This window comes from Ailuropoda melanoleuca, chromosome 3 (assembly GCF_002007445.2).
Source record: "Ailuropoda melanoleuca isolate Jingjing chromosome 3, ASM200744v2, whole genome shotgun sequence".
Lineage (NCBI taxonomy): Eukaryota > Metazoa > Chordata > Mammalia > Carnivora > Ursidae > Ailuropoda > Ailuropoda melanoleuca.
In genome coordinates this window covers 15104761-15128827 of record NC_048220.1, presented here as the reverse complement: position 1 = coordinate 15128827, position 24067 = coordinate 15104761, and the positions used below count along the sequence as shown (strand labels likewise).

The following is a 24067-nucleotide window of genomic DNA, read 5'->3' as shown; positions in this document are numbered from 1 at the left end:
ACAGAAACCGCGCCTTACCTGGCATCCGTGTCGTCCCTGTTTTATCGATGAGAAAACTGAGGGGCAGAGGGGTTTAGTTCAAGGTGAAACCCCAGCTGTAGAGTGGGCTGGGAGCCAGGTGGGTCTGCCTCCAGAGACGGTGGGATTACCAAAGACCCTCTCATTCTGTCTTCCTCCCTAGTCTTCAGAATCAAATTGGCTGCAGACTGAGCTTGATTGGAGTTAATTCCTTCAGCTTTCCTTATTACATTCTGAACCTGAGTCATAATGATGTGGCCTCAGTAAAAGAGTGTGCGAGCTCTCTCCCACGCTGCCCCCAGGGCTTGGCTGTCTCCAGGTGAGAGCCGGGAGGTTTACCAACCCCGCGGACCTCACTTAGCCCATTGCCTTTAATTGTGGGGGTGCTGACGCTGGCTCCTCTGACAGGCACGTCCCTTGTTTCCGTTTTAGATTTGCAGAGTTGCTGACTTTTAGGCAGCACACAAAATGTGCCCCTCTGTGTGTCATAGACACGCATAGCCTTGCTGTACACACACACACACACACACACACACACACACACACGCTCCGTTCCCTGGTTTTCAACTGCTGTTGTAAATTGCTATTTTAAATTTCAGCAAGTGGAATAATAGCAGAGTGATCATCTCCAGTAAATGCTGTTGGTCTTTGTGAAGAATGGCTTGTTCAGAGGATTTATGATTTATGGGGGACACAGCTGGTGACCAGCAGAGCTGTAGGAATGTGTGCTCTCCTGGGCCGGGGAGAGCTGGAGATGAAAAGGGCCTAGAGCTGGCACAAAAGCAAATAAGCATCATAATTTATATGAAGCCTGGCTCTTGGGTCCCGGTGAGATGTATGCATCAGTAACAGCTTTTTGATGTGAGCATAATTGTCAGTTGGTTCCTACTGTCTCCCTGTATCTCAAGGGCTGGGGATGGTAAGAAATTACTTGAAAACGCAGTCCTGTAATCTGTGGTGGTAGTACACGTATTTTGACAAGCAGTTCACTAGCATTTAAACCTGAAACTCTACGAATCACCCACCTAAATTGATCCACAAGAGGTCTGTGAGCGCGAGAACAGAGATTCCTCCCTCTTCCTTTTTGCTGAGTCTGCTCCCCTTCCCCAAAGTCTATGAGGTTTTTTCCATTCTTAGGTTTTATTTCCCTGGCATCTTGCAAGTTCCTTCGTCTCAGTGATGGCTTTGCCTCCCTGCCTGTTGCTCCTTTCCCTGCTCCTGCTGTGCAGGGGGGTGGGGGGGCAGCAGTGGGCCAGAAACAGACTTCTGTCTGCACCTGGAACTGGGGGAGTTTGCAGATATTTGGTAAGCGACTTTACGAATTCATAGCATCTCACACCCTTCCTTCCGCCTTCGGCCTCAGAATGCTCTCTTCCGGGGCAGTGGTGTGGAGCCTGGAGGTTTGGTTGATTTTTTTTTTTTTTTTTGGGGGTCTGGTCTTGCCATTCTCTTTACCTGTTTTTGAAGTTGAACTGACAACGTTGTAGAGATCCTGGCTGTAGGAGTTGTAAGCGGAAAAGATGCAGTGGTTAATACTAAGTGCAGGAAACGAAAGGCCTGCATTCTTTCAGTGGCATATCTTCCGTGGCAGGCGGGTCTGAACGTGGGATTGTGTTGAGGCTGTGTCCCTTCCGGGGCGGGGGAAATCCTGGTTTATGTGCTGGTTTATTCATCAGCCCCTTGTACGCCCCTGCCTCCTAAAATAACACTCTTAAAGGAGCAACATGGTAGGAGGTCCTAGAGTAAGAACACGTGACCGTGGCTCAGAGTAAACCTACTTCAATAAAATACTTATAAGATCCCTTTCCCCAACTTTTGAAAGCTTTTATATTAAGGAAGAAAAAAAAAAGATCTAATGAGCTAATAATTAAAGTTTATGAGACCAGAGGGGAGGAGATGAGTCCATTCTGTTACAGTTGGCACCGAACCCTGGTCTTCCCATGAAGACAGGGAGGAGGGGGAATGAGAAATCCTTCTGCTACTCCAGTGAGGAAATTGTGCCGTTAAAAAGGAGAGGGTTTGAGGATCTAGAAATCATTCATCGACACTCATCCGCTTTCAGAGGTATAAATGCAAAGGAGCAGGAGAAAATTGAGGCTTGGAACTTTGCACCAGAAATCGGAGTGGTTCTGTAGCTTATCTTCACGCCAGCCATCCGTGAGACATTACTTACTGGAAAGTTTGATCAAAGACAAAGAAATGAAACCTCTTTATACAAGTGTATACCTACATACATAGGCTACGTATGTGGACACGGTGGCTTTGTGCATTGACATTCTTCCAGATGTCTGTCTCAGAAGACTTTGTGTTTTTTTGTCCTGCCTCCCCCCTCTTTTTCCCCTCTGCCTCCCCCCACCCTTCATCTTTTATCTTTTCCTTGAGCATATTCACTTCATTTTACTGTGGTTGCCTGAGCCTTGATAGACCACAGGCTACAGAGCATCCCCTTGGGGTGCAGGGGTAGCTTTTAATGCAGTCTGCCTAAGTGTTAACTGTGACTTGCTGCCTGTCGAAGCAAGCTTAGGGGGGCTCAGGGGGGCTCGTTTCCCCCCACTGCGTTCCCAACAGTGTCACCTGAAACCTGTCCTCCTGCCTATCCCCAGGTGGGAGGGCCTTCTGCCTCTAAGCAGTATTGTGGGGTGAGTGGTTGCAGTTTATCTGTATTTCAAGAGTAGCCTCAAGCCATCAAGGATAGTGTTTCCTTAGGATGCGAATGTCTGCATAACTTAAAATCAAGTGTCTTTTGTGCTCATCATGTTTAAAATCGCTTTGTAAAGATCTCCCCATGGATTTTTTTTTCTTCCCATTATGCTCCTTGTTCCCTGAAATGTCTGTAATGACACTTAGGACATCTTATAATTATGAAACTTATTGAAACTTACGTACCGATTATTTAAAAAAAAAAAAAGGAAAGCATCTCTTTCTGAAATTAACACCAGGTTCTAGTGATCTGTTTTGATTTGATGTATTTTTGAAAGTTGTATCTTGGGCTGTCAAAGTTTTCATGAACGATTCCACCTGCGTCATGCTTGGGTCAGTGAAAATCTTGTGACCAGCCACAGACGCCGCCCGTGCAGGCCCCATGCAAATGTCTGGCATGGCACTTCAGCGGTCCCCGGAGGTGCCTTACAAAAGCCTTATTTCTGCTCCCTCGTCCTCCCCACCAGACTTTTTAACAGGCCATTGTGTTTTCTAGAAGTGGGAAAGGATCATGTTACTAGGGAAGCGAGAAAAGAAAAGCAGCAAGAGCCTCTTTTAGCTGACCAGTCAACTGGGTATTGACCACCTGTCTTCATGGGAAAGAAATAGATGGCAGTGAATAAGCGAGAGTCTAGTTTTCCAAGAAGCTCAATGATTTTCCCAAATCAATACAGCTCATCAGGCCTCAGAACAAAGGCTGCGGGGGCGGTGACAGTGATGGAAGTGGCTGTGTGTTCTTTTGTGTATTAAACCATAAGACCCATGGGGAAACAAGGTTTCTTTAGCTATGGGTTTTTTTTCCCCCTCCTCCCCTCTTAGGGCTTATTCAATGTATTTAGGGGGGGAATCCTTTCAGGTGTTTTTGTTTTTTTAAAATAAGATTTCCGTAGATGGTATCCCAGTGATCAAATGTACTTTTGAAAAAGATCAGCTCAGTCCAGGAAGAGCACCATCTTTTAACATAGAGATTAGAACACCATTCTGCCATTGCCTTTTGCTCTCTGGGGTTGGCTTAGCCAATTTGTTTGGACTTCACGCGGGTATGTTTTTCTTGTGATTGATGGATAGGGTTTGGAGGCACCAAAAAGCAGTGTCTCGGTGTTCAGATGAACCTCTGGCAAGTAAAGAATCATTACGATTCTCCCATAAATGCACCTTGTTCCCAATGCCCTGAAAATAACACCGAACCCTAAAAGGAATGCTGAATCGTCATCTGAGAGGTTATAATTAACGTAGATAGAGCAGTGCCAACATAGTCCAGCCGCCAGCAGAGAACATCTATCCAAACCAGCAGTTTTTAGCCCGTCAGCCCTTTAATCTTTAAGCTCACTGTGCTTTCATAAAGTAGTACATTAACACCAGAGCAGAGTGCGTCTGGGGTTTATGGCTGGGGTGGCGGCACACTAGGGCATAAAGTGTTTCATTACACTCCCCTTTGTTAGTGCTGCCCTATCTCCCGAGCTCCATTGCCTTACACTATTTGTTCAGATAAAGCCCAATGTTCAGGGTGACTAATCGCAGCGCTGTGTTCCAGATGGTTTGATTACAGGATGTGGTTAAAGTGACTCTTCAAACATTCAGCTCAGCAGTAGGGCTCTTTTAAAAAAAAAAAAAATTACTGCATTTTCTGGTCATGTGACGATGCTTTTCCTGTCCTAGTGCTCCAGGGATACTTGGCATAGGGAAATAGGCAAGTCCCCTCTGCTCTTTGGCCCTCGGAGATTCCATTGGCAGCCTTAGTTGTCAATTAAACATTTCCCCCAAAGAGTTAGAAACTCAGTTTTGTTCTTTGAAGAAAGCTCTTTCCGAAGGTTAGTTGCTCTGGAGCCAGAAAAATGAACAAGTATGTACTATACAAGCCTCAACCTTCTTAAGAAAGTCCCAGCATTGGCTACAGCAAAACCACAACAGTGAAATGTGGGAGGGGAGGGAGTTGGAGTCCGGAGCAGTGGTGATAACTCATTACTTGTACAATGGTCATGTTGTGTAAAAATGTAGGGTAATATGATACTCGGAGTGTATGAACTTTATCCCGGACGCATGAAACCAGCATATTGTGGCCTTTTTATTGTCACTAATGTTTCCACTAGAAAAAATATATAAAAGGAAAGAAATGTGTAAACTTCAAAAAAAAAAAAGGTTTGCGGCATAACTGGGTTCCATTTTGGTGTTATTAGAGTGAGGTTTCTGTTTTCTGCATGAGTGCACGCCAAGTCCATCCAGATGTGGTAGTCTGAATAGGAGTTCAAAAAAAAAAAAAGATGTCTGATTCCAAATTCGGCATTTGCAATGCTTGGCAGAGACGCCTGTCCCAGGGATGAGGCGCTTTAAAGACTCTGAAACAGTCTTTAAACTGTAATACAAACAGAATTATGCTGACCCGCTGGGAAATCAGGCATTTGCCCAGTTCTTGAGGAAACATCTTCACGAATCCCAGAAACAGTAATTCATAAACCATATTTATCACCTCTTTGAAGTATAGTTTCTCCATAGAGAATTTTCTATCATCTCTAAGCTTGTGGGAGGTTACGCTTATTGAAAAAGTATGGTGACGGTGAAAAGAAGAATTCAGATCTAGTCGCTTTTGGTCACCATGTCCTAGTTCTCAGGTGTTGAGTGCACTCTGTGTGCGCTGGGCACTGTGCTCGTAGGTGGGACAGGTGCAGCCCCGCTCCTGTGTTCCAGGGAGGGTGTTCTGGTTGGAGGAGGGGCATCCCGTGTCTGTGAGAGGAGTAGCATAGGAAGGGGCTGTGTATGAGGCTGAGAGAGCGAGCCTTGGTAGTGTTCAAATGTGGGAGGAGTTTCTTTGCCGCTTCCCTGATAGACTGAGTTTGGTATGCGTTTGGTGGGTTTTCCCTGTTGTTCAGGGTCCCAGGTGAAGGAGACCCTGCCATCCTGTGGTGGCATTCAGGGTCACTGTAGTCTACATGCCAGCCAGAACGAGGAGGAGGTTAGAAGGACATGCACGGGGGCATTGTTGTGGGCCAGGCCTGTAAGTGGCACACGTGCGGTCCCTCACTTAGCCGTCACAGACCTGAGTGTGCCAGAGCCGCCTCTAACCAGGCGGGAGGTTGGGGAGTGTCTAGCCGTGGACTCAGAGGCAAGCACGGATCCTGGTGAGCGTCCACTGGTCAGAGGACTGGGTATGGAGCGCAGTGGGGGCCTCGAGGGGGTGGCCGTGTTTTGGTGGCATACACCATCGGCGTGGGAGTGGAGAGCATTCAGAGAAGAGGGATCATTGGCCTATGTCTCTCTTTGGTGCTAATTCATGAGGAGCTTCCCTTGGAGATTGGGACTAGGACATCTTAAGGGGATTAAAATTGTGGCATAAACAGTGGTTGAAGAAGCTCATTTCAGCTGGAGGGGGGAAAAAAAGAGAGTGAGCTGGAGGCGAGAATGTTTCCATGGTCATTGTCCTTGCCTGGGTGAAAGCCTGTGCATGGACGTTGGGAAGACTTTCCCTGCAGGGTATCAGAAGGCCCCTCTGGGAGCAAGGTATTCAAAAACAGATTGCAGTGCAGAACCAGGAACAACTTTTTAACAGGATGGCTGGAGAAAAATGGGGCAGTCCTGGGTGCTGGTGAGCCCCTGTCTCTGATGAAAAGGAGGAAGAAGGGACACACAACACAGGTACTGAGTGCCTTGCACCCATCGGCTTCCTCATCTCCTAGCTCTTGTGTCCTTAGGGCTTTGGCCTGCTGTAGTCCTCTCAGCCTCTAGTACCTTGTGACCTTGAGATTTCTACTTCTATTATCAATTTTCCTTGTGACTAATTCCAATTCCCCAAAAAAGTCCCTGTTTGGCTGCCTCAGCTTTAGACGCCCATCGCTGGAACCATCCAACAAAGCCAGGGTGAGGATTACTGTTTTAGGAGCCTAGTTGCGGAAGACTCCCCTCTGAGCAGGGACTGTGGGCAGGGTAAGCCCGAGGAACATCTCATCCAGGGTCTAGTTTAATGTGATGGATTAAGGGAGCTGCTCCGTAGGTATGGGTAATCCGTAAGCTACCCTTCCCTTTCTGGGTGACAGGGCGTGCCTGTGTTGGTTCTCGGTTCGCAGGCTCTTGCGGGATGGAGTTTGGATGGGGGTCCAGCTAGACCGTGGCTGATTCCATAGCACCAAATAAGTACCTAGCAGATACCCTCAGGTTGCACATTAAATGCTTAATGGGCCTGACCCGTCTCCCTGGGAGCACGTCACTGCTAAGTATGACAAGAGCAAGTAGTTAGAACCCTGGGACTGTGGAATCCGTACGCGATCTCCGGGCTCTTCTGGCTTGTAGAGGTAACAAGCTTACATTGTAGAGCCCAGAGCATGTTCTTTTTAAGTGTCCTGTAGATAATGCATGTTTTAGGGGACAGTAGCTTAGAATCTGTATCCGTATCTGCTACAAAACCTTTATATAAATAAGAAAACCCTGTGTGCTGAGCACACTCAGACCATCCATTGCTGTTTGCAGCTGTAGTCATACTTAATTGGCACTAATCTTTAGATCTTTTTCAAATATAAAATGTTTCAGGGCAGGCATTTTTAGCACTTTGAGAAAGACCATTCCCTGGGTGGGAGAGGAAGACAATAAACCTAGAGGGATACTGGAGAATATAAAGATGAAAAAGGCTGGTGTAGAGTGTCCCCAGCACCTGGGTCACAGGCGAGGCGTTTGGAAGAATAAATGTGCATTAAAAGAAATATCAAATCCGTTTGGAACACATGTATATTTATTTCCAGTGTATATAAGATACATGAGAAACACAACTGCGCCCAGATTTATGAAATTCAAAGTAGAACTTTTAAAGGACTAATTTTCATTTTGGTTATTTCATAAGTAGAGTCCACTTTACATGCCCATGGGTGACAAAGTGTTCGTGCTGTTGGGACTTAAGCAAAAACGATAAACCATTTGCATGGTGGAGGGCTGAAACACCACCTTTCTACTTGGCCCCTCACAATGGGATGTTGTGTAAACACAGACTTCCTTACAAAGAAACAATACACTTTTTAGTTTATATGAGAAGCATTCTTTAAGCCTTCTTTCCAGTTTGGCTGTGCAAACATGTGCGTGTGTATACTCGCACGTGAATGCTAGGCAGATAGAAATACTCTGTGGCAGAAAGAAAAATAGATACAGGCACACGTATTTAATTAGCCCTGCTTGATGGAGACTGTTCAAAATCTCCCCGGGAGCAGAGCATTTATTTTGAGCATTTCGAATACCGAGGGCTTTTAGAAAAACCGCGCTGGCTGATTGAGGCCCTTTTGAAGTTGGGAATGGACTTGACGGGATTTTTTTTTTCTTCCCCATGGAGTGCGGATACTGGTGATGCTAGCAGTCTCGCTAGTTCTTCCCCACGAGGTCTGCCGGTGTGGCTTCTAGAAACACAGCCTCCGGCGGTGGGAATGGTTTTATGGTGTGCAAGCCGCAGTGTGAGCTCAGCCTTTGTGACAGCTTCCAGCGCGGTAGCCCCACAGCAGCAGTGGCTGCCTGCCTGTTCGGGGTCCCCACGTTTCCCTGGGCCCTGTCTGGGGAAGCACCGATTCGGGCCCTGTCTGGGGAAGCACCGATTCGGGCCCTGTCTGGGGAAGCACCGATTCGGTCCCGGGGGCTGCGAGCGGGCGGGCGCGGCGCCCCGAGCGCCAAGGCGGCCCCTGGCCTCCGCGGAGCCCCTTTATCCGCGGCCGCCGCCTCGTGGCTCCGGGCGGCCGCCCTGGGCCCAGCCAATCAGACGCGAGCGTTCCCAGCAGGCGCCGGCCAATCGGCGGCCCGCGTTTGCTGGAAACGCGAAACCCTTAGGGGAAAAGCAATAACAAAAGCCTTTCACTGCAGACAAATGTTAAGTGTCTGTGCAGACTTTTCCTGTTTTTAATTTTATTACTGCAAGAATGGAGGGTTTGTTGTTTCTTTCATGTTTCCTTTCAAGCAATTTTAATTATACATTTGTGCTACATCAGGGACTCGGGAACGCAGTGATTCAGCCTTATTGCGTCTAAAGCTAAAATGCAGTCACCTTGTGGCAATACAGATATGTTCCCGCACTGTAAATATAGCTGACATGCTAAAGAATTTTAAGCAGCTGCAAAGGTCTTTGACACCACACACAGTGCCCCAGAGAGCACATGATGAGAAAACCAGCTCCGTCTTCCCCTTCGCCTCCCCTCCCACCCCTCCCTTTTCCTGGAGGGATGTGCTCATAAAGAATCCTTTCCTCCAATTGTTCTTCTTGTGCAAATTTTGACCAAATGCCTAATTACCATTGATTCTCATCTCAATATGAATTTTTATACTCAGTGGTTTTTAAAAAAAATTTCCCCAGGGAATTAGAATGGAATCAACCGTGATTTGAGGAAATGCTTGCTTTGCTACATTCCCGTCCCCCTCCCACCTCCTCCCACTCCCCCCCACCCCGCCATCGCTGCAGTGAGTAAATTCAGTTGTCACCTAATAGCAACAGAGAGCATGTGGGAAACCATTTTTAAATCTCTTTCGGAGACTTTTGAAAGAAATCCCCCCTTCCCCACTACCTGAGTTCCAACCATTCAAATATTTTTTACCTGCTGTGAAAACGTTCCCAAGGAAATTAGTCTTAACCTTGTGAGGTGTCCCTTATGGTAACTGGGTGCAATACGGGTTTTCTAGACGATTCAGAATGGTAGTGAGCGAGTGAGCAAACTAGCTAGAAGTAGGCTTTGAGTACTGGCCTTTGGCGTTTCCAAGATAGAATGGATTGTAGGTATAGCAGAGAAAACAAAGGCTCACTTAAATGTTTCATGTATTTACCGTAATATTTTAGGTGTGTCTCAAAATCGAAGTCCTTTTATTGTATGTTTTTAAGGAGTGATTAAAAAATATATATGGCGCTTGTCCCCTAGAGACATAAAAAGGACGTTCTATTTTGTTTTCCTGTGACATTTGGTATACTAAGTGCACTTAAGTTTAGTAATTCACAGATGCAGTGCTAAATTAAATTGTCTGTCTGCAAAGCAGTTGGGAAAAGCAGAATAGCTTGCAGGAAACAAGTGTGTTGGTTTTGAGATTTTTCTTCTAATCCTCTGTGGCAAATGCTTACTAAAGTTGATTCTAAAGATAACCCCAAGAGCAAACCTATTGTGCACATTTATTTTCTTAAGAGGGCTATTTTAGGAGTCCTTAATATGAAACAAGACCAAACAGTGAAACAGATACCATACCGTGGCTGATGCTTGTCTCACAAAGCCAGAGAGGGGAGGATTAGAATGAAAGAGAAGTCATAGCTGATTGTCTGCTCTCTGGACTCTAAGCCCCCCCGCTCTCCCCTTCTCCGCCTATTTTTGTGCACTCGCATAATGTTTTTCTAAATAAAAATCACCATGATTTTATATTGTTGAATTGGAAACAAAGCCGATGCCTTTCAGTCACCTTCTGGTTTAAGCACTAGTAACTGGCGCTTAGTTTTTGTTGGCTGCTTGCCAAGCGAAAGCAATTATGTGTAATAATAGAAAAATTAAGAGGTGAGTGTTGCTGTTTTACGGCAGGACATGGCAAAAACCATTTCCTTCTGTCAGCAGTATCTTGATTACACTCTCACACACGGTATTATCCTTTGTACCGCATGCGCACAGGCATGATCACACACACACACACACACACACACACACACACACACACTATTTCCTGTGGGTTTTCACTTGAGGTCACTGAAACCAGAAAGAGGAAGAATGCAAACCACAGCTTTTGAAAGCAAATGAGAATAGAACTTTGCTGGTAAAATAGTTGCCATCGCCGCCATCATCATCATCATCTGGAAATAGAGGAATCAGTGCTAACCGTGGTTCTCTTCATTATCCATTCCTGCAGGTGTGCTAGTGGTCAATGTCACGTGGAGGAACAAAACTTACGTAGGAACCCTGCTGGACTGCACCAAGCACGATTGGGCCCCTCCCAGGTATGCACAGGGCCTTTTCTTTCAAGAGCTCTGTTTTCTCTCCTCCTTCCTCTTCCCTTCTCCTTCCCCCTATCCTCTCTTTGCAAAGAAACCCAAGAGATAGATTAATAATGCATAAAAGTCTGCCTGTAATTGAAACCAGGCAAAGAGGAGCAAGCAGTTCAGGCTTGCACACAGTGAAATGCGGATGCGGGATTTCTTCTCAGTCACAGAGAGCCCTCCTCCCTGCCCCTTCTCCCTCTCTCCTTTGTTTCCTTCTCTTCTTAAAATGGGATTTTGAACTGGATTCGAAGCTAGCTATCCCAGCCATTTTTCTTTGGTGTTCTGAAGAATATACACCCTCCCTAGCCGGTTCTTCTGCAGGGAATGCTGTTGTCAGTGGAAGGCTAGGGTGTGTTTCCTTCTCTGGGTCTAGCCCTCAAGCTGCGGGGCTGTTGGCCGCCCTTGCCTGCATTTTGTGCCTCTTGTTTTCACCTGGCTCCTTTGGGAGTGCTCATTTTGACGTCTGTTGCTTGCTTCCTTAGGTTCTGTGAGTCCCCGACCAGCGACCTGGAGATGAGAGGGGGCCGGGGCCGAGGGAAGAGAGCCAGGTCTGCCGCGGCGGCTCCGGGCTCAGAGGCCAGCTTCGCAGAGTCCAGAGGGCTGCACAACAAGAACAGAGGGGGGGCCAATGGGAAGGGGAGGCGGGGAAGCCTCAACGCCAGTGGGCGAAGGACACCCCCAAATTGTGCCACCGAGGACATCAAAGCCAGCCCCTCCTCCACCAACAAAAGGAAAAACAAGCCCCCGATGGAGCTGGACCTGAATTCCAGCTCCGAGGACAATAAGCCCGGGAAGCGTGTCCGCACAAATTCCAGAAGCACTCCGACCACTCCTCAAGGGAAACCAGAGACTACTTTTTTGGACCAAGGCTGTTCCTCTCCAGTGTTAATCGACTGCCCCCACCCCAACTGCAACAAAAAGTATAAGCACATCAACGGGCTGAGGTACCACCAAGCTCACGCACACTTAGACCCAGAGAACAAGTTGGAGTTCGAGCCCGACAGCGAGGACAAGATCTCGGACTGCGAGGAGGCGTTGAGTCATGTGGCGCTCGAGTGCAGCGAGCCCAGCACAAGCCTCTCGGCCTATGAGCAGGTGAAGGCGCCCGCGTCTCCTGGCTCTGGGCACCCCCCTGGCACTCCCAAGGGGAAGAGAGAGCTGATGAGCAATGGTCCGGGTTCTGTCATTGGCTCTAAAGCAGGCAAGAACTCTGGCAAAAAGAAGGGCCTTCACAGTGAGCTGAACAACCTCCCGGTAATCTCCAACATGACGGCCGCCCTGGACAGTTGCCCGGCTGCAGACGGCAGCTTGGCCGCCGAGATGCCCAAACTCGAAGCGGAAGGCTTGATCGACAAGAAGAGTGCGGGCGACAAAGAAAAGGGCAAGAAAGCCAACAACTGCAAAATGGACAAAAACCTCTCTAAACTTAAAACTGCCCGGCCCATCGCCCCCGCCCCCGCGCCTGCTCCCGCACCCCCGCAGCTCATCGCCATCCCGACTGCAGCCTTTACGAGCACCACCACGGGGACCATCCCCGGACTGCCCTCCCTCACCACAACTGTCGTGCAGGCCACACCAAAGAGCCCTCCGTTGAAGCCCATTCAGCCAAAGCCCACGATTATGGGGGAGCCCATCACCGTGAACCCAGCTCTTGTGTCCCTCAAAGACAAGAAGAAGAAGGAGAAGCGGAAGCTTAAGGACAAAGAAGGGAAGGAGTCGGGGAGCCCCAAGCTGGATGCCAAGCTGGGCAAACTCGAAGACGCCAAGGGGGCAGGGAAAGATTTATCTGGGCATTTTTTAAAGGACCACCTCAGCAAGAGTGAAGGGCTGGCTAACGGACTGTCGGAATCTCAGGAGAGCCGGATGGCCAGCATCAAAGCCGAGGCGGATAAGGTTTACACTTTCACGGACAACGCCCCCAGCCCGTCCATAGGCAGCGCCTCGAGGATGGAATGCAGCACTTTGGTGAACGGCCAGGCACCCATGGCCCCGCTGCACGTGCTCACCCAGAACGGTGCTGAGACGTCTGCGGCCAAGACCAGCAGCCCAGCCTACTCGGACATTTCCGATGCGGCGGACGACGGTGGTTCCGACAGCCGGTCAGAGGGCATGAGGTCCAAGGCCAGTTCCCCATCAGACATCATTTCTAGTAAGGAGGGTGTTGTCAAAGGGCATCCTTCGGCTACAGCACAATCATCTCAGATGAAAGAGTCCCATTCTCCCTACTACCATGGCTACGATCCTTACTATTCTCCAAGTTACATGCACCCCGGGCAGGTGGGAGCCCCTGCCGCTGGGAACGGCGGGAGCACGCAGGCCCTGAAGATCAAGAAGGAGTCCGAGGAGGACGCAGAAAAGAAAGACAAGGCGGAGCAGCTCGATGCCAAGAAGGTGGACCATACTTCGGTATCCTTACAGCCTCAGCACCAGTCGGTGATCACACAGAGACACCCGGCCCTGGCACAGTCCCTTTACTACGGCCAGTATGCCTACGGGCTCTATATGGACCAGAAGTCCCTGATGGCCACCAGCCCTGCCTATAGACAGCAGTACGAGAAGTACTATGAGGACCAGAGGCTGGCAGAGCAGAAAATGGCCCAGGCTGGCAGAGGAGACTGCGACAGGAAAAACGAGCTCCCCTTGAAAGAGCTGGGCAAGGAGGACAGTAAACAGAAAAACCTGCCGTCTGCCACAATCTCAAAAGCTCCCTCTACCCCGGAGCCTAACAAAACCCATTCTAAACTAGGGCCGCCAGTGCCTAATAAAACTGAGGAGACAGGTAAATCACAGCTTCTCCCCAGTCACCAGCAGCAGCTTCAGGCCGACAGCTTCAAAGCTAAGCAGATGGAAAACCACCAGCTTATTAAAGAGGCTGTAGAAATGAAGTCTGTCATGGACTCTATGAAGCAGACAGGTGTAGACCCAACCTCGAGATTTAAACAAGTAAGACTGTGGAGCGTGGCCCCCACAGGGAGAGAGCGAGTCTGAGACGTGGACGTGTCTGGGCTTGATCTGGTTAGACGTCTTCACAGGAAATAAGCCAAGGGCTCCTTAGGGTTGATCCCTCTCCTCCTGAAACTATTCGAAAAGGTCCCCCCAGGAGTTGATTGCGTACCTCACAAGCGTTGCGTTACTCACGATGACCTTGTCGTGTTGGGTAGTGAAGGGAACTTCGGACGTGGGCTTTGCAGACTGGTGTTCCCTGCCGTTCACTCACTGGGAATCTGACGAGGTCCCCCAATTTCTTCCTGAGTCCAGAGTGAGGGAATTCTACCACGTGGCCGCTGAGATCCTGAGTCTGGGCTCTACAATGTTTGTTCTATTGTATTTCCAAAGTCCTCCTGGCACCTTTGAGGCTGGGCCCTTCAATATACATTTCCCACTCGTGTCTCGTATAACTTGGGGTCCAGGTGCCTTTCACACGATGTCTGAGATGCCTAGGTGTTAAGAGCCCCGGAGCGGGGCTCAATGCCCTTGGCCTGTGAGGTGAAGGGGTGGGGGGTGTTGGGGTGCATGGGGCCTCCTGCAGTGCCCCCGTCACCCCTTCAGCCAGCCTGAGGTTCCACGGGCAGGCACCTAAAAACCAGCCACCATGAAATCACGCGCCTACTGACGCTTTCTGTGATGGCGCACGCATCCTCACTCACTGTGCCCCCCTGAGAGTTAACTCCGGGGTTTCCCAGTGTCCCGACCCCCTCTCCACTCCCACGCTTTTATCCCTGGGGAATCAGAGCAACGGGATCCCATCTTCATGCTCATCACTGCCTACAAGTTGAGACTTAGTCCCAGGGCTGAATGTTCTCTCAGGACCTAAATACCCCGTAGGTTTTTGTCATGAATGGGATGGGAGTCACAGAGCCTTTTGGGGTCTTCAGTTCCCCCACTTCTGGAGGCCTGAACCGGGCGGGCCCTGGCTTCACAGGGCTGCATTAGAGCCATGCAGTTTGGAGGGGGGTTAGAGGTGCCTTTGTTTTCTAATAGAAAAGCTATAATGTGTGCTATTAATTTGAAACTTTGTTTTGATTAACATGTCTGCACAGGGGATGTGAGCCCTTATATTAAGCCTCAGCTGCTGTAGGTGAAGAAAATATGTTAGGAAACCAAGAATTTCCCCCGCTAACTAATGTTAATTGATACGATGATGATTTAAATTTACTTTGAACTAGCTGGAGTTGGGAATTTTTAAAATTCCTTTTGCGTACGTGAGATAGTAAAGGGAAAACGAGTTTTCAAGTAACTTGTGTCTGAGCGTGCTGTTTTAATGTCGAAGGATCCCACGAAGGGCCCAGCTCCGGATTCCCGCAGACCTAAGTTTGCGGCCCAGCTCCACCCTGGGCAGCAGTGCGACCCCTGTGTTCCTGGAGCTTTAAAAGCTTTGGTTTTGTCTGGTGTAAAAGAGGTGAATCATTATGCCTATCTCAGACGTCATGATTTTGTGAGAGTGGGAAGTAACGCTCTTGCACAGTGCAAGGGCAGAAATACATGTGAATTGAGGATTAGAAGTAAGAGATTTAATAATGCTGTCATGGTGATTCATGGGTTTTCTTCAAATTGAAATTTTAAAACAATTTTTCCTTTTTCTTTTGTTTTCTTTTTCTTTTTCTTTTTCTTTTCTTTTCTTTTCTTTCTTTCTTTCTTTCTTTCTTTCTTTCTTTCTTTCTTTTTTTTTTTTTAAATTAGGATCCAGATTCAAGGACATGGCATCATTACGTCTACCAGCCCAAATACCTGGATCAGCAAAAGTCAGAAGAGCTTGATAGGGAGAAGAAATTAAAAGAGGATAGTCCCAGGAAGACCCCCACTAAGGAGGGGGGTGTGCCCAGCCTTCCCGTATCCCTAACGAGCATTAAAGAGGAGCCCAAAGAGGCCAAGCGTCCTGATTCTCAGTCCCTGGAGGAGAGCAAGCTGAAAAATGATGATGGAAAGACACCTGTGAACTGGAAGGACTCTCGGGGAGCGAGAGTGGCGGTGTCCTCGCCCATGAGTCAGCATCAGTCCTACATACAGTACTTGCATGCTTATCCTTACCCACAGATGTATGACCCCAGCCACCCTGCATACCGGGCTGTCTCTCCCGTCCTAATGCACAGTTACCCTGGTACGTGTCGCGGGTTCTCGCTATATTGGAGGGAACAGGCTGCGTGCAAATATTAGCTCTGTAAGAAACTTAAGATAAATGAGATGCTTCACCAGTAACCTTTATTTTGCTTGTTTTTAGGCTGCTTCAAGTCCTCAAGGTGAAACTTACTTAATATGAGGTTTTTTTGGGGAGGGGTTGTTTTGTTTTGTTCCGCTTTGTTCAGATAAAACGTCAAGCGTCCTCAGCTCTCGTTTGCGTAGACTCTGACAGTCTGCTCTAGCCGGTAGACTGACGCATACTTTATTGCCTATGAAAATATTCTAAGCACTTACTGTTATAATCATTATAGTTACTATTCCTTTCACTTAAGCGGACACATGAATGTATGAAATGGCTATAAGCTCAATTCTGTTTATAACCTCCGTTCATCAGGATGAATTAACTGGGAGAAGAAAATCGGAGAGCCTGCGTGCGGTGTAACGATGATGTAGCCCACTCTTAATGTCATCCCCTATTTCAAGATCTCCGACTCTTATCCCAAATTCGTGGAACCCGGATGACTCTTGGTTTCGTTTTTTTAAAAGATGGAGCCCATAACTTGCTGTGGTATTTGTTGTGTACCTGCAGGGGCCTATCTCTCTCCGGGATTTCATTATCCTGTGTATGGGAAGATGTCGGGGAGAGAAGAGGCAGAGAAAGTCAGTGGCAGCCCTAGCATCAACACGAAAACGACGACGGAGTCGAAAGCGCTGGACTTGTTGCAACAGCACGCCAGCCAGTACCGCAGCAAGTCTCCCGCCGTAAGCCTTAGCCTTTTGTTGTTGCTTCAGAGTGCCGTGGTTTGGGGGGGAGAGAAGGGGACAAGCTAGGAAACGGTCTTGAAATATAAATGGCTTTCGAGCCCAGCTGTGATTTCAAGATGCTGTTTTATCCTCACACATCAAGCATGGAATGTTCACACATGAGATGCTTTCACACACACAATAGTGGTCCGAGCACGCGCGTGTGGTGCCAGCGAGCCCTTCTGTTGCAGAACGCACCGCACCGACTGCCAGGAGCGTGCTGGGGAGGGGCACGTTGAAATTCGTGGGAACCACCTTTGGGTGCGAAGTATTTTTGATGCCCCATCGGATGTTGGTGGCGGCATCTGCTCTGTTATGCCCTTGATCCCTCGTTGTGTCCCCGTACCTTCCTGAAGCCACGGGAACAGGTGCCTTTGTGAAAGATGGCTCCACCCTTGCTCCCCCCTCCCCACCCCACCACCCAAGGAAAAAGAGAGACAAAGGACGTGGTTGTTCTTGCTTAGAAAAGAGAAGTTTGGAATAACATGTAGGGTCTGTGGTGTGGATGCGTGCACCAGAGACTCTGTGAGAAAAGATGATTTATGGGTCTCTTTCTGCGGCTACTCCTAGGGCAGAGAATTTTTCAAGTGAGGACAAAGAACCTTTAGGTGAGTTAAGTTGTGGTGGGTGGAAATGTATAGGAAAGACAGTCAGTCCTTAACTGAACTGTGATTTGGGAGAACGAAGAGCTTCTCTAGGCACCTTCAAAAACGGGAAGATTCTGGAATGTTTCCAGAGGCGTAGGGCAACGATTTCCTGTACTCGACATTGACGAACAGTGCTGAGATGCGTATTTTCAATGGCCTAAAACAGAGACGGGCATAGTTGAAGTTAAGAAATAGATTCTCCCTCACCCAGTGTAAACAGAATACAAGGATAATTGGAAAACTTGACTTAAATCTCTACAACTGCTTTTTTTGCCCCTCGATCAAAGTATGAAAGTTGTTTCTGGGAAGAAATTGGGTAGATTATAATCTCACGATTATGAGTGTGTATGAAGAAAAGTTCTCTTATTTCCCGCAGTTGAGGAAAACCTTGATGCCCCTTGGTTTCTGTTAGGTGGGAGCATTTGTTTAGTGTTGGCTTAATTCCAGCTGAAACTCAGGCATGCCTTTTGATGTTGTCTTCCGTGAATAAGGCGTGTGGAGGATCTCCGCATTTGCTTTTTAATCATTGACAAATACTGCTCAAGGGACAGAGGTGGTTTGCTACTCCTACCAGTTGTTTTTCAGAGTTTTAAGAGGGGCCCATCTCTCTTTTCTGTTGCAGCCCGTGGAGAAGGCGACAGCAGAGCGGGAGCGGGAGGCAGAAAGGGAGAGGGACCGCCACTCCCCCTTCGGCCAGCGGCACCTGCACACACACCACCACACCCACGTTGGCATGGGGTACCCACTCATCCCTGGTCAATATGACCCTTTCCAAGGTCAGCAGTTCCCGTCGTTATCGAGTGGCTCATTGTGCTGAGAAAACTGTTTGCCCAAAGTACCTTTCATGTCTTAAAATAAATATATTGAGCTTTGAGTTCACGTTAACTCTGGGGAGTAAATCAGTTCTTAATTCTTATTTCCTAGTATTTCCTAGTGACACAGCGGAGGCGATTGCCCACATCTTTTGTGTTCTATCGAGACGTGAGATGGCTCCCACTTAATAATTGTCACTGGTTGATGTTATCAGCAGCTTACTGCTATCTCGCAGACCGGGGGTGGCGGCCAGTGTCTTGGGCACCGAATATAACAATCAGAAGATCAGATAGCTCCTGAGGGAAATTGTGGGGGAAGAAAGGAGGGATGGGGAGAGGCCTTGGTGAAATTGCAGTGATCTCTGCAGGCCTTTCCAGTTGCTCTCCCCCCAGCCCCCAGAAGTCATGGGAGCGACACGATCCAGTTTAACACTTTTAATCACCTCTAATTCAGGCACTCTTTGCGGCCGTTCATGGCTGTGACTTTGAAGATGAAGAAAAATTTGAAAAAGCCATAGAATCGACGTGAGAGAGCCTTCGATTTGTGGTGTTACTAGCTGAGCTGGTGCCATTGGTCCCAGCTCAGTCACCTCGCGGTGGCAGGGGGTGGGGGGGGTGCCGGCCCCATCACTGCCAACAGATCCACCTGCCAGGTTCTTGCTGTGTGAGTCAGCTCAGACTGCCAGGTGAAATGTCACAGACTCTGGCTTTCCACAGCAGACGTTTTTCCCATAGTTCTGGAGTCTGGGAGCCTGAGATCAGGGTACCAGCATGGCTGCTTGGTGGCGAGCGCTCTGTTCCTGGCTTGAAGGAAGCTGCCATCTTGTTGTGTACTTCTGTGTGTGTGTGTGTATGTGTGTGTGTGTGTGAGAGAGAGAGAGAGAGAGAGAACGCGCACACGCTACCTTCTGATGTCTCTTCTTTAAGGACACTGATCTTGTTGGATTAGGGCACCATCCTTATGACTTCATTTAGCTTTAATTATTTAGGTCCTCTCTTCAGATAGTTACATTGGGGGGTAGGACACCCACATAGGAATTGGGGGGGGGACACATTCAGTTCATAGCACTTGCCATGTGGCCTCTTCTTCTGCTGTGTGAATACAGGGTAGCCTGTAGAAAGGCGCGTCCCAAAGTGGGCAGTGCTCTGCACACGTGAAGGGTCATTTTTATTTATTCATCTTGTGTTGCTCGCCGTCAGCTAGTGGTGTTAGGAAGGAACAGAAAGGACACAGGAGAGTCCTCTTCCCCAAGTTTACACTTGTTTTTTCTCACTTTTCCTGGGTGGTTTTCTGTAGAAGGAAAAGTCACTTCCTATTAGGCAACTTCATGCCATCTGGAGCCCTTCCGTTCTCTGGACTGCCATCTTTCTCTTGCAGGGTAGAAGTTAAGACCGTTTCTAAGTTCGATTCGTTGATTTCGTGTGAATTCCTTACGGCGTGCATTGTGTTCCTTCGCTGGGGACATGTTAAAGTGACAAAAGTTATTACGAAAGTCTTGGGTTCTAAGCAAATAGCGTGTTGCTTCCATCATTCACTGTGACTTGATTCCGGTTGTGACCCAGTACCTACTATTTTTCCCGAGCTTCTGTTCAGGAATGCTCGCAAACCATTGAGCACCATGCAGCGTCCGAGAGAGGGACAGCTCCGTATTCTCTTTGAATAGCTATTAAGACCACTGCGGAGTTTTGGGTAAATGGGTAGATGTGGGTTCGACCACGCCATTTGTGCTCCGTCCTTGCTGCGTGAAACATACAGTGTGTGTGTTTAGGAAAGGACAGGTCGCTGTCGCCCTTCACTCCGGGGCCCCGTACCTGCTCTTATCTTTCCAAATGTCACCGAAACCCTACATTTTTTCCCCATTAGGCTTGACCTCCGCCGCCCTCGTTGCCTCGCAGCAGGTGGCTGCCCAGGCATCGGCATCAGGAATGTTTCCTGCACAAAGAAGGTAAATATCCTGTACATTTCGAATCCGTTTCCTACATAGAGACAGCGTGACGGGTGGGAGGGAGTTAAGTATAGGCTTTTTAGACCAAAAACTTGGCTCCCCCGGGGGTTTTGTATTATCGTAATGAGTGCCTTTTTTTGTCCCTGTTGCTTCCCATGCAGCTTACTTTCCCGGACCCTCATTTCTTGAGCTGCAACGTCGGTTAGCAATGCACCGATCCGTGTTTTCTTAAATAGTGGAAAGTCTCACAGGTTGTCCTCACAGCCTTGTTAAAATAATTCGCCGCGACTCCCTTTGTTTTATCCTGTGCAAAAAATAACATCGCAAAGGGAGATACTTATTTTCACAATGCTAAAGGTCATGTTTGTTCTGTGAAACTTTTAATTACCCCTCCCGTTGTTTGAGAAAGGAAAATAATTTCTCTTTCCACGGTGTGTATCGTTACCCTCGGGTTCATGCCCTTTCTGTAGAATTGAACTCCACAGACGGAATAGAATTCAGATAAGCCTGTCAGTCTTGGGGGTTTCATACTTTCAATGTCACATGTGGCGAGAACTCTGTGCTAAATTCTTCTTTTCTTTTGCAGAGAATAACAAGATTGGAAGTGTACGTTGTCATGTGACTGGATCACATGGGGAAGCGCTTTATACAGACATCAGTTCCATGGTGTTAATTTGAAATGCCTTTAATGGCAGGCAAAAACCAGTCATTTCATTTTTGTAAATTACAGATTTTATCACAGAGTAACAAATGTTGCTGTAATTAAACTTCTGTTTTATATATATATACGTATACATATATGTATATATACATATATATATATATATTCTTTACTTTTTGTATCAGTAACCAGGCTCGCACACACAGGGTCTGCTGCCACGTCGCAAACCACTCAGTAAAGGAAATAAAAAGTGTATTTGTCATGTTGAGTAGTGTTGGCCGCAGAAGGCTGCTTACTTTCTTTTCCTTTTCCTTTTTAATTGTAAATAAATGACGTTCCGTATCCGTGTGCCTGAACCTTGCATATCCTTCCTAGATATCCCATAAGGCCCTCAGAAAGGCTGGCTGTGATGATGACGCTTGGGTACAATTTAGACGTCTATTTGGTGGCCCCCGTTAAAGACACATCAGTGTGAAATGCTCCCGTAGTCACTGTTTGTACTTGTGTGTTGTGGAAAAAAAAAGACTTTTGGAAGGCATGGGGTTGCCAATACCACAAAAACTGTGTTGTACATAATGTAAAGATTAAAATGGGGAAATAATGAGCATCTGTGAATAATGAGGTGTCATTTTTTTGATAATCTTGAATGGCAAATAACCCAATAGCCTGCGTACCAGAGACATCTGTGATGATTCTATTACTTGAATAGTCTTGCAGTCCTTTTTTTTTTTTTTTTAATGTTTACAATTATCCAGTTTTAGAAGAGAGAGACTTTAACGCCATTGCCTGGTTACTTGTTTTATGCTGTAATCTAGTTTATTTTATGTAAAATGTATATTGAATGCTTTCCTTTTTTATACCTGCCTTAAATAATTTGGCAATCAGAATTAAAAAGGTTTTTTTTTTTATAACGGCTTCTTGTCTGTCTCGTGTTATTTCTCGATGGCTGATAGTGATTCTTATTTTCAAAGAAAGGTTGCTGCGTATTATGAATGTTCACGTCGAAAGATGAAGTTCACACGTACTGAGGTTTCTCATATGAGACACAGGTGTAACATCCAAGCGGTGTATTTAATTCCATGGACATGTGCAGATTTACTGGGTATTCATTCCAAACACAGAGCATCATATCAGTATGAATTGGTAGGTCCGTGTTTCTGCAATAGGGGATGGTATTCCAAAGATGTCCGTCTTGTGACATGTGGACAGTAGCAAAGTCAGTCAGCTAGCCATTTATTTGACTTGTCATTGAGTTGTTTCACTAGCATATTTTATGCCACACGTACCGAATTGCTTCCTTCCTTGCCTCCCTCCCTTCCAACCAACACTGAGTACCTTCTTCATCCCAGGCACTGTATAGGGACTGGGGTATAGCTATGAACATAGCAGAATAAAATTCCTGTCCTCCTAGAAATGGCATTTTCTAGGAGGTGTGGTAAGCACAGTAAAACATCTAAAGTCATAAAGCAGATTGTGTTCGATGGTTGATAACCACTGTGGACGGAGAGCGTGGCAGGTGGCGTTGGGAGAACATGAGTGGGCGTCTGTGACTGTAAAGAGAATGGTCGCGGGAAGGCGTGGCTACAGGAGATGGGAACGTGGTCCGCGCAGAGCCCCGGGGGAAGGCGTTGCAGCCGCACGCAAAAGCCAAGCGGAAACCGCGCAATGTGAGTGTGTCTTCTGTGTTTGGGCTGCTTGACCTCAGTGCTTTATTCCAGCTTAAGTTTTTCATTTTACTGTCACTGCTGATGGCAGTTTTCCGACTTGGTGTTCTAAAAAGTTCTTTAAGTTGACAGACTTCGTCTTGGCCTAATTTGGTTAGCTCTCCTCCTTGGGGCCCTTTGCTTTGCAAACGGATAGATTTCTGTGATCGAAGTGTTTTCTCTGCTTTCGGAAAAGCCTTGCAGGTTTGTCCATATTCTTAATAGATTTCTCTAGAAGGTTATTTTTCCTCCGAATTTTTTACTTAGGTTATCTTTGGAATTTCATCCATGTGCCTGTTTCTAAAAACGGTGGTGGTGGTTTTTCCCACGCATGAACATTTCACATGTGTTTCACCATTTTTGTAAAGTTATCCAGTGCTTTCAGTTCGTAGAGCACATCTTGATGTGTCCTTGACGAGTCGATGTAATTTTTCTTATGCCGTTTGAACAAGTATGTTTCCTCTGTTCCGAATATGGTTTCAAGCATGTCTGTTGATGGCCTCCGTGCTGCTGTTGTTCCAGAACGGACCGAACAATACACTTGTTCAAGACGCAGCAACGGAACTAAGGTCACCTCATGTCTTCCGCTGAATCGCCGCATTCGCTACGGATTCCGGGATGATTTTCCTGCTTTTAGTAATAAGCACTTTGTTAAAATTCTGTGAAAGCCAGTCTTGCCTTTCCGCTGCAAAAAGACTGGATGCATGCTCCTGACACAGCAGCCCTTTCCTCACTACTAGTGAGGTGCCTGAGTGGATAAAGTATAAAGTGCATCCGACCGTGCGTTGCTCTGCTCCTGTGATAAACAGGAGTGCTGGGAAATGCAGAGAAATACATGACCAAAAGCACAAGGCGATGTGAAGAGCCTCTCCCCCTAGGCTTTTACAGGAACATAATTCATGACTGGTTTACATTAATCACTAAATGAAGTTTTGTGTCTTCGCCGGAACTGTGAGAGTGTTGTCTTTGCTTATGACAACACGAATTGCCAAAGGGCAGGATTTGTTTATATTATGTGTGCGGGTTCTCTGGCTGAGTACATAGTCAGGACTGAGTGGTAAATTAAAGATTCCCAAAAGACAAGCCTCCTTGGCTCCGTTATATTACTATGATGAATCTGTCATTAATACGGTTCTAATTGTTTTATTTTTACAGACATAAAATCAGTCCCCTTAGTGACTAATAATAGGGTTTATTGATTTTACTAAACATTATTCATTCCAGGCCTGCTCATATCAGCCTGTCCTGGAACTTATGCAGAAAGCCTGCCGTGCTGACGTAGTGCGAATTAACTTCACGGAAAAATGGGAGCGAAGACTTGTTTACAGCTGTGGTCCCATCGAAGGCAGAGTCTTAAAAACAAGGTAATAGGCCCCACATAGAACCGCTGGCTCCTGGATGAGGATCGCAGCTGGCTTCTTCATGGGAACTTGGCAGTGGTGTTTGGCACCGGCCACGAACACTCCCAGAGTTAAAGGCTGGCCTTAGGGGCGCCTGGGTGGCTCAGTGGGTTAAGCATGTGCCTTCCGCTCAGGTCATGATCCCAGGGTCCTGGGATCGAGTCCCCCATTGGGCTCCCTGCTCAGCGGGGAGGCTGCTTCTCCCTCTACCCTTACCCCCCCACCCCCGTGATCTCCCTCTCTTGCTCTCTCTCAAATAAATAAATTAAGTCTTTAAAAAAGAAATTAAAATAAAGGC

General features: G+C 47.4%; 1 protein-coding gene and 1 long non-coding RNA gene across 5 annotated transcripts in view; both read left to right on the top strand.

Moving 5' to 3' along the window:
• Positions 1-21569, top strand: part of ZNF608 (zinc finger protein 608) — a 110214-nt gene extending 88645 nt beyond the window's left edge. For 3 of the 4 annotated variants that reach the window (XM_011226018.3, XM_019800524.2, XM_034655945.1), the window contains 7 exons: positions 10549-10636; positions 11161-13621; positions 15359-15776; positions 16386-16558; positions 17870-18023; positions 19924-20005; positions 20592-21569. In XM_011226018.3, the coding sequence (XP_011224320.2) occupies positions 10549-10636; positions 11161-13621; positions 15359-15776; positions 16386-16558; positions 17870-18023; positions 19924-20005; positions 20592-20598 (3383 nt within the window). In that variant the 3' untranslated portion in view covers positions 20599-21569. Of the gene's footprint in view, positions 1-10548; positions 10637-11160; positions 13622-15358; positions 15777-16385; positions 16559-17869; positions 18024-19923; positions 20010-20591 lie in introns of those variants that run through there. The other variant, XM_019800523.2, reaches the window with a different exon arrangement.
• Positions 21570-22484: 915 nt separating this feature from the next.
• LOC117801458 overlaps positions 22485-24067 on the top strand; it is a 79460-nt gene continuing 77877 nt past the window's right edge. Inside the window, exon 1 of the long non-coding RNA XR_004624001.1 lies at positions 22485-23733. This is a non-coding gene — a long non-coding RNA (uncharacterized LOC117801458). The remainder of the gene's footprint in view (positions 23734-24067) is intronic.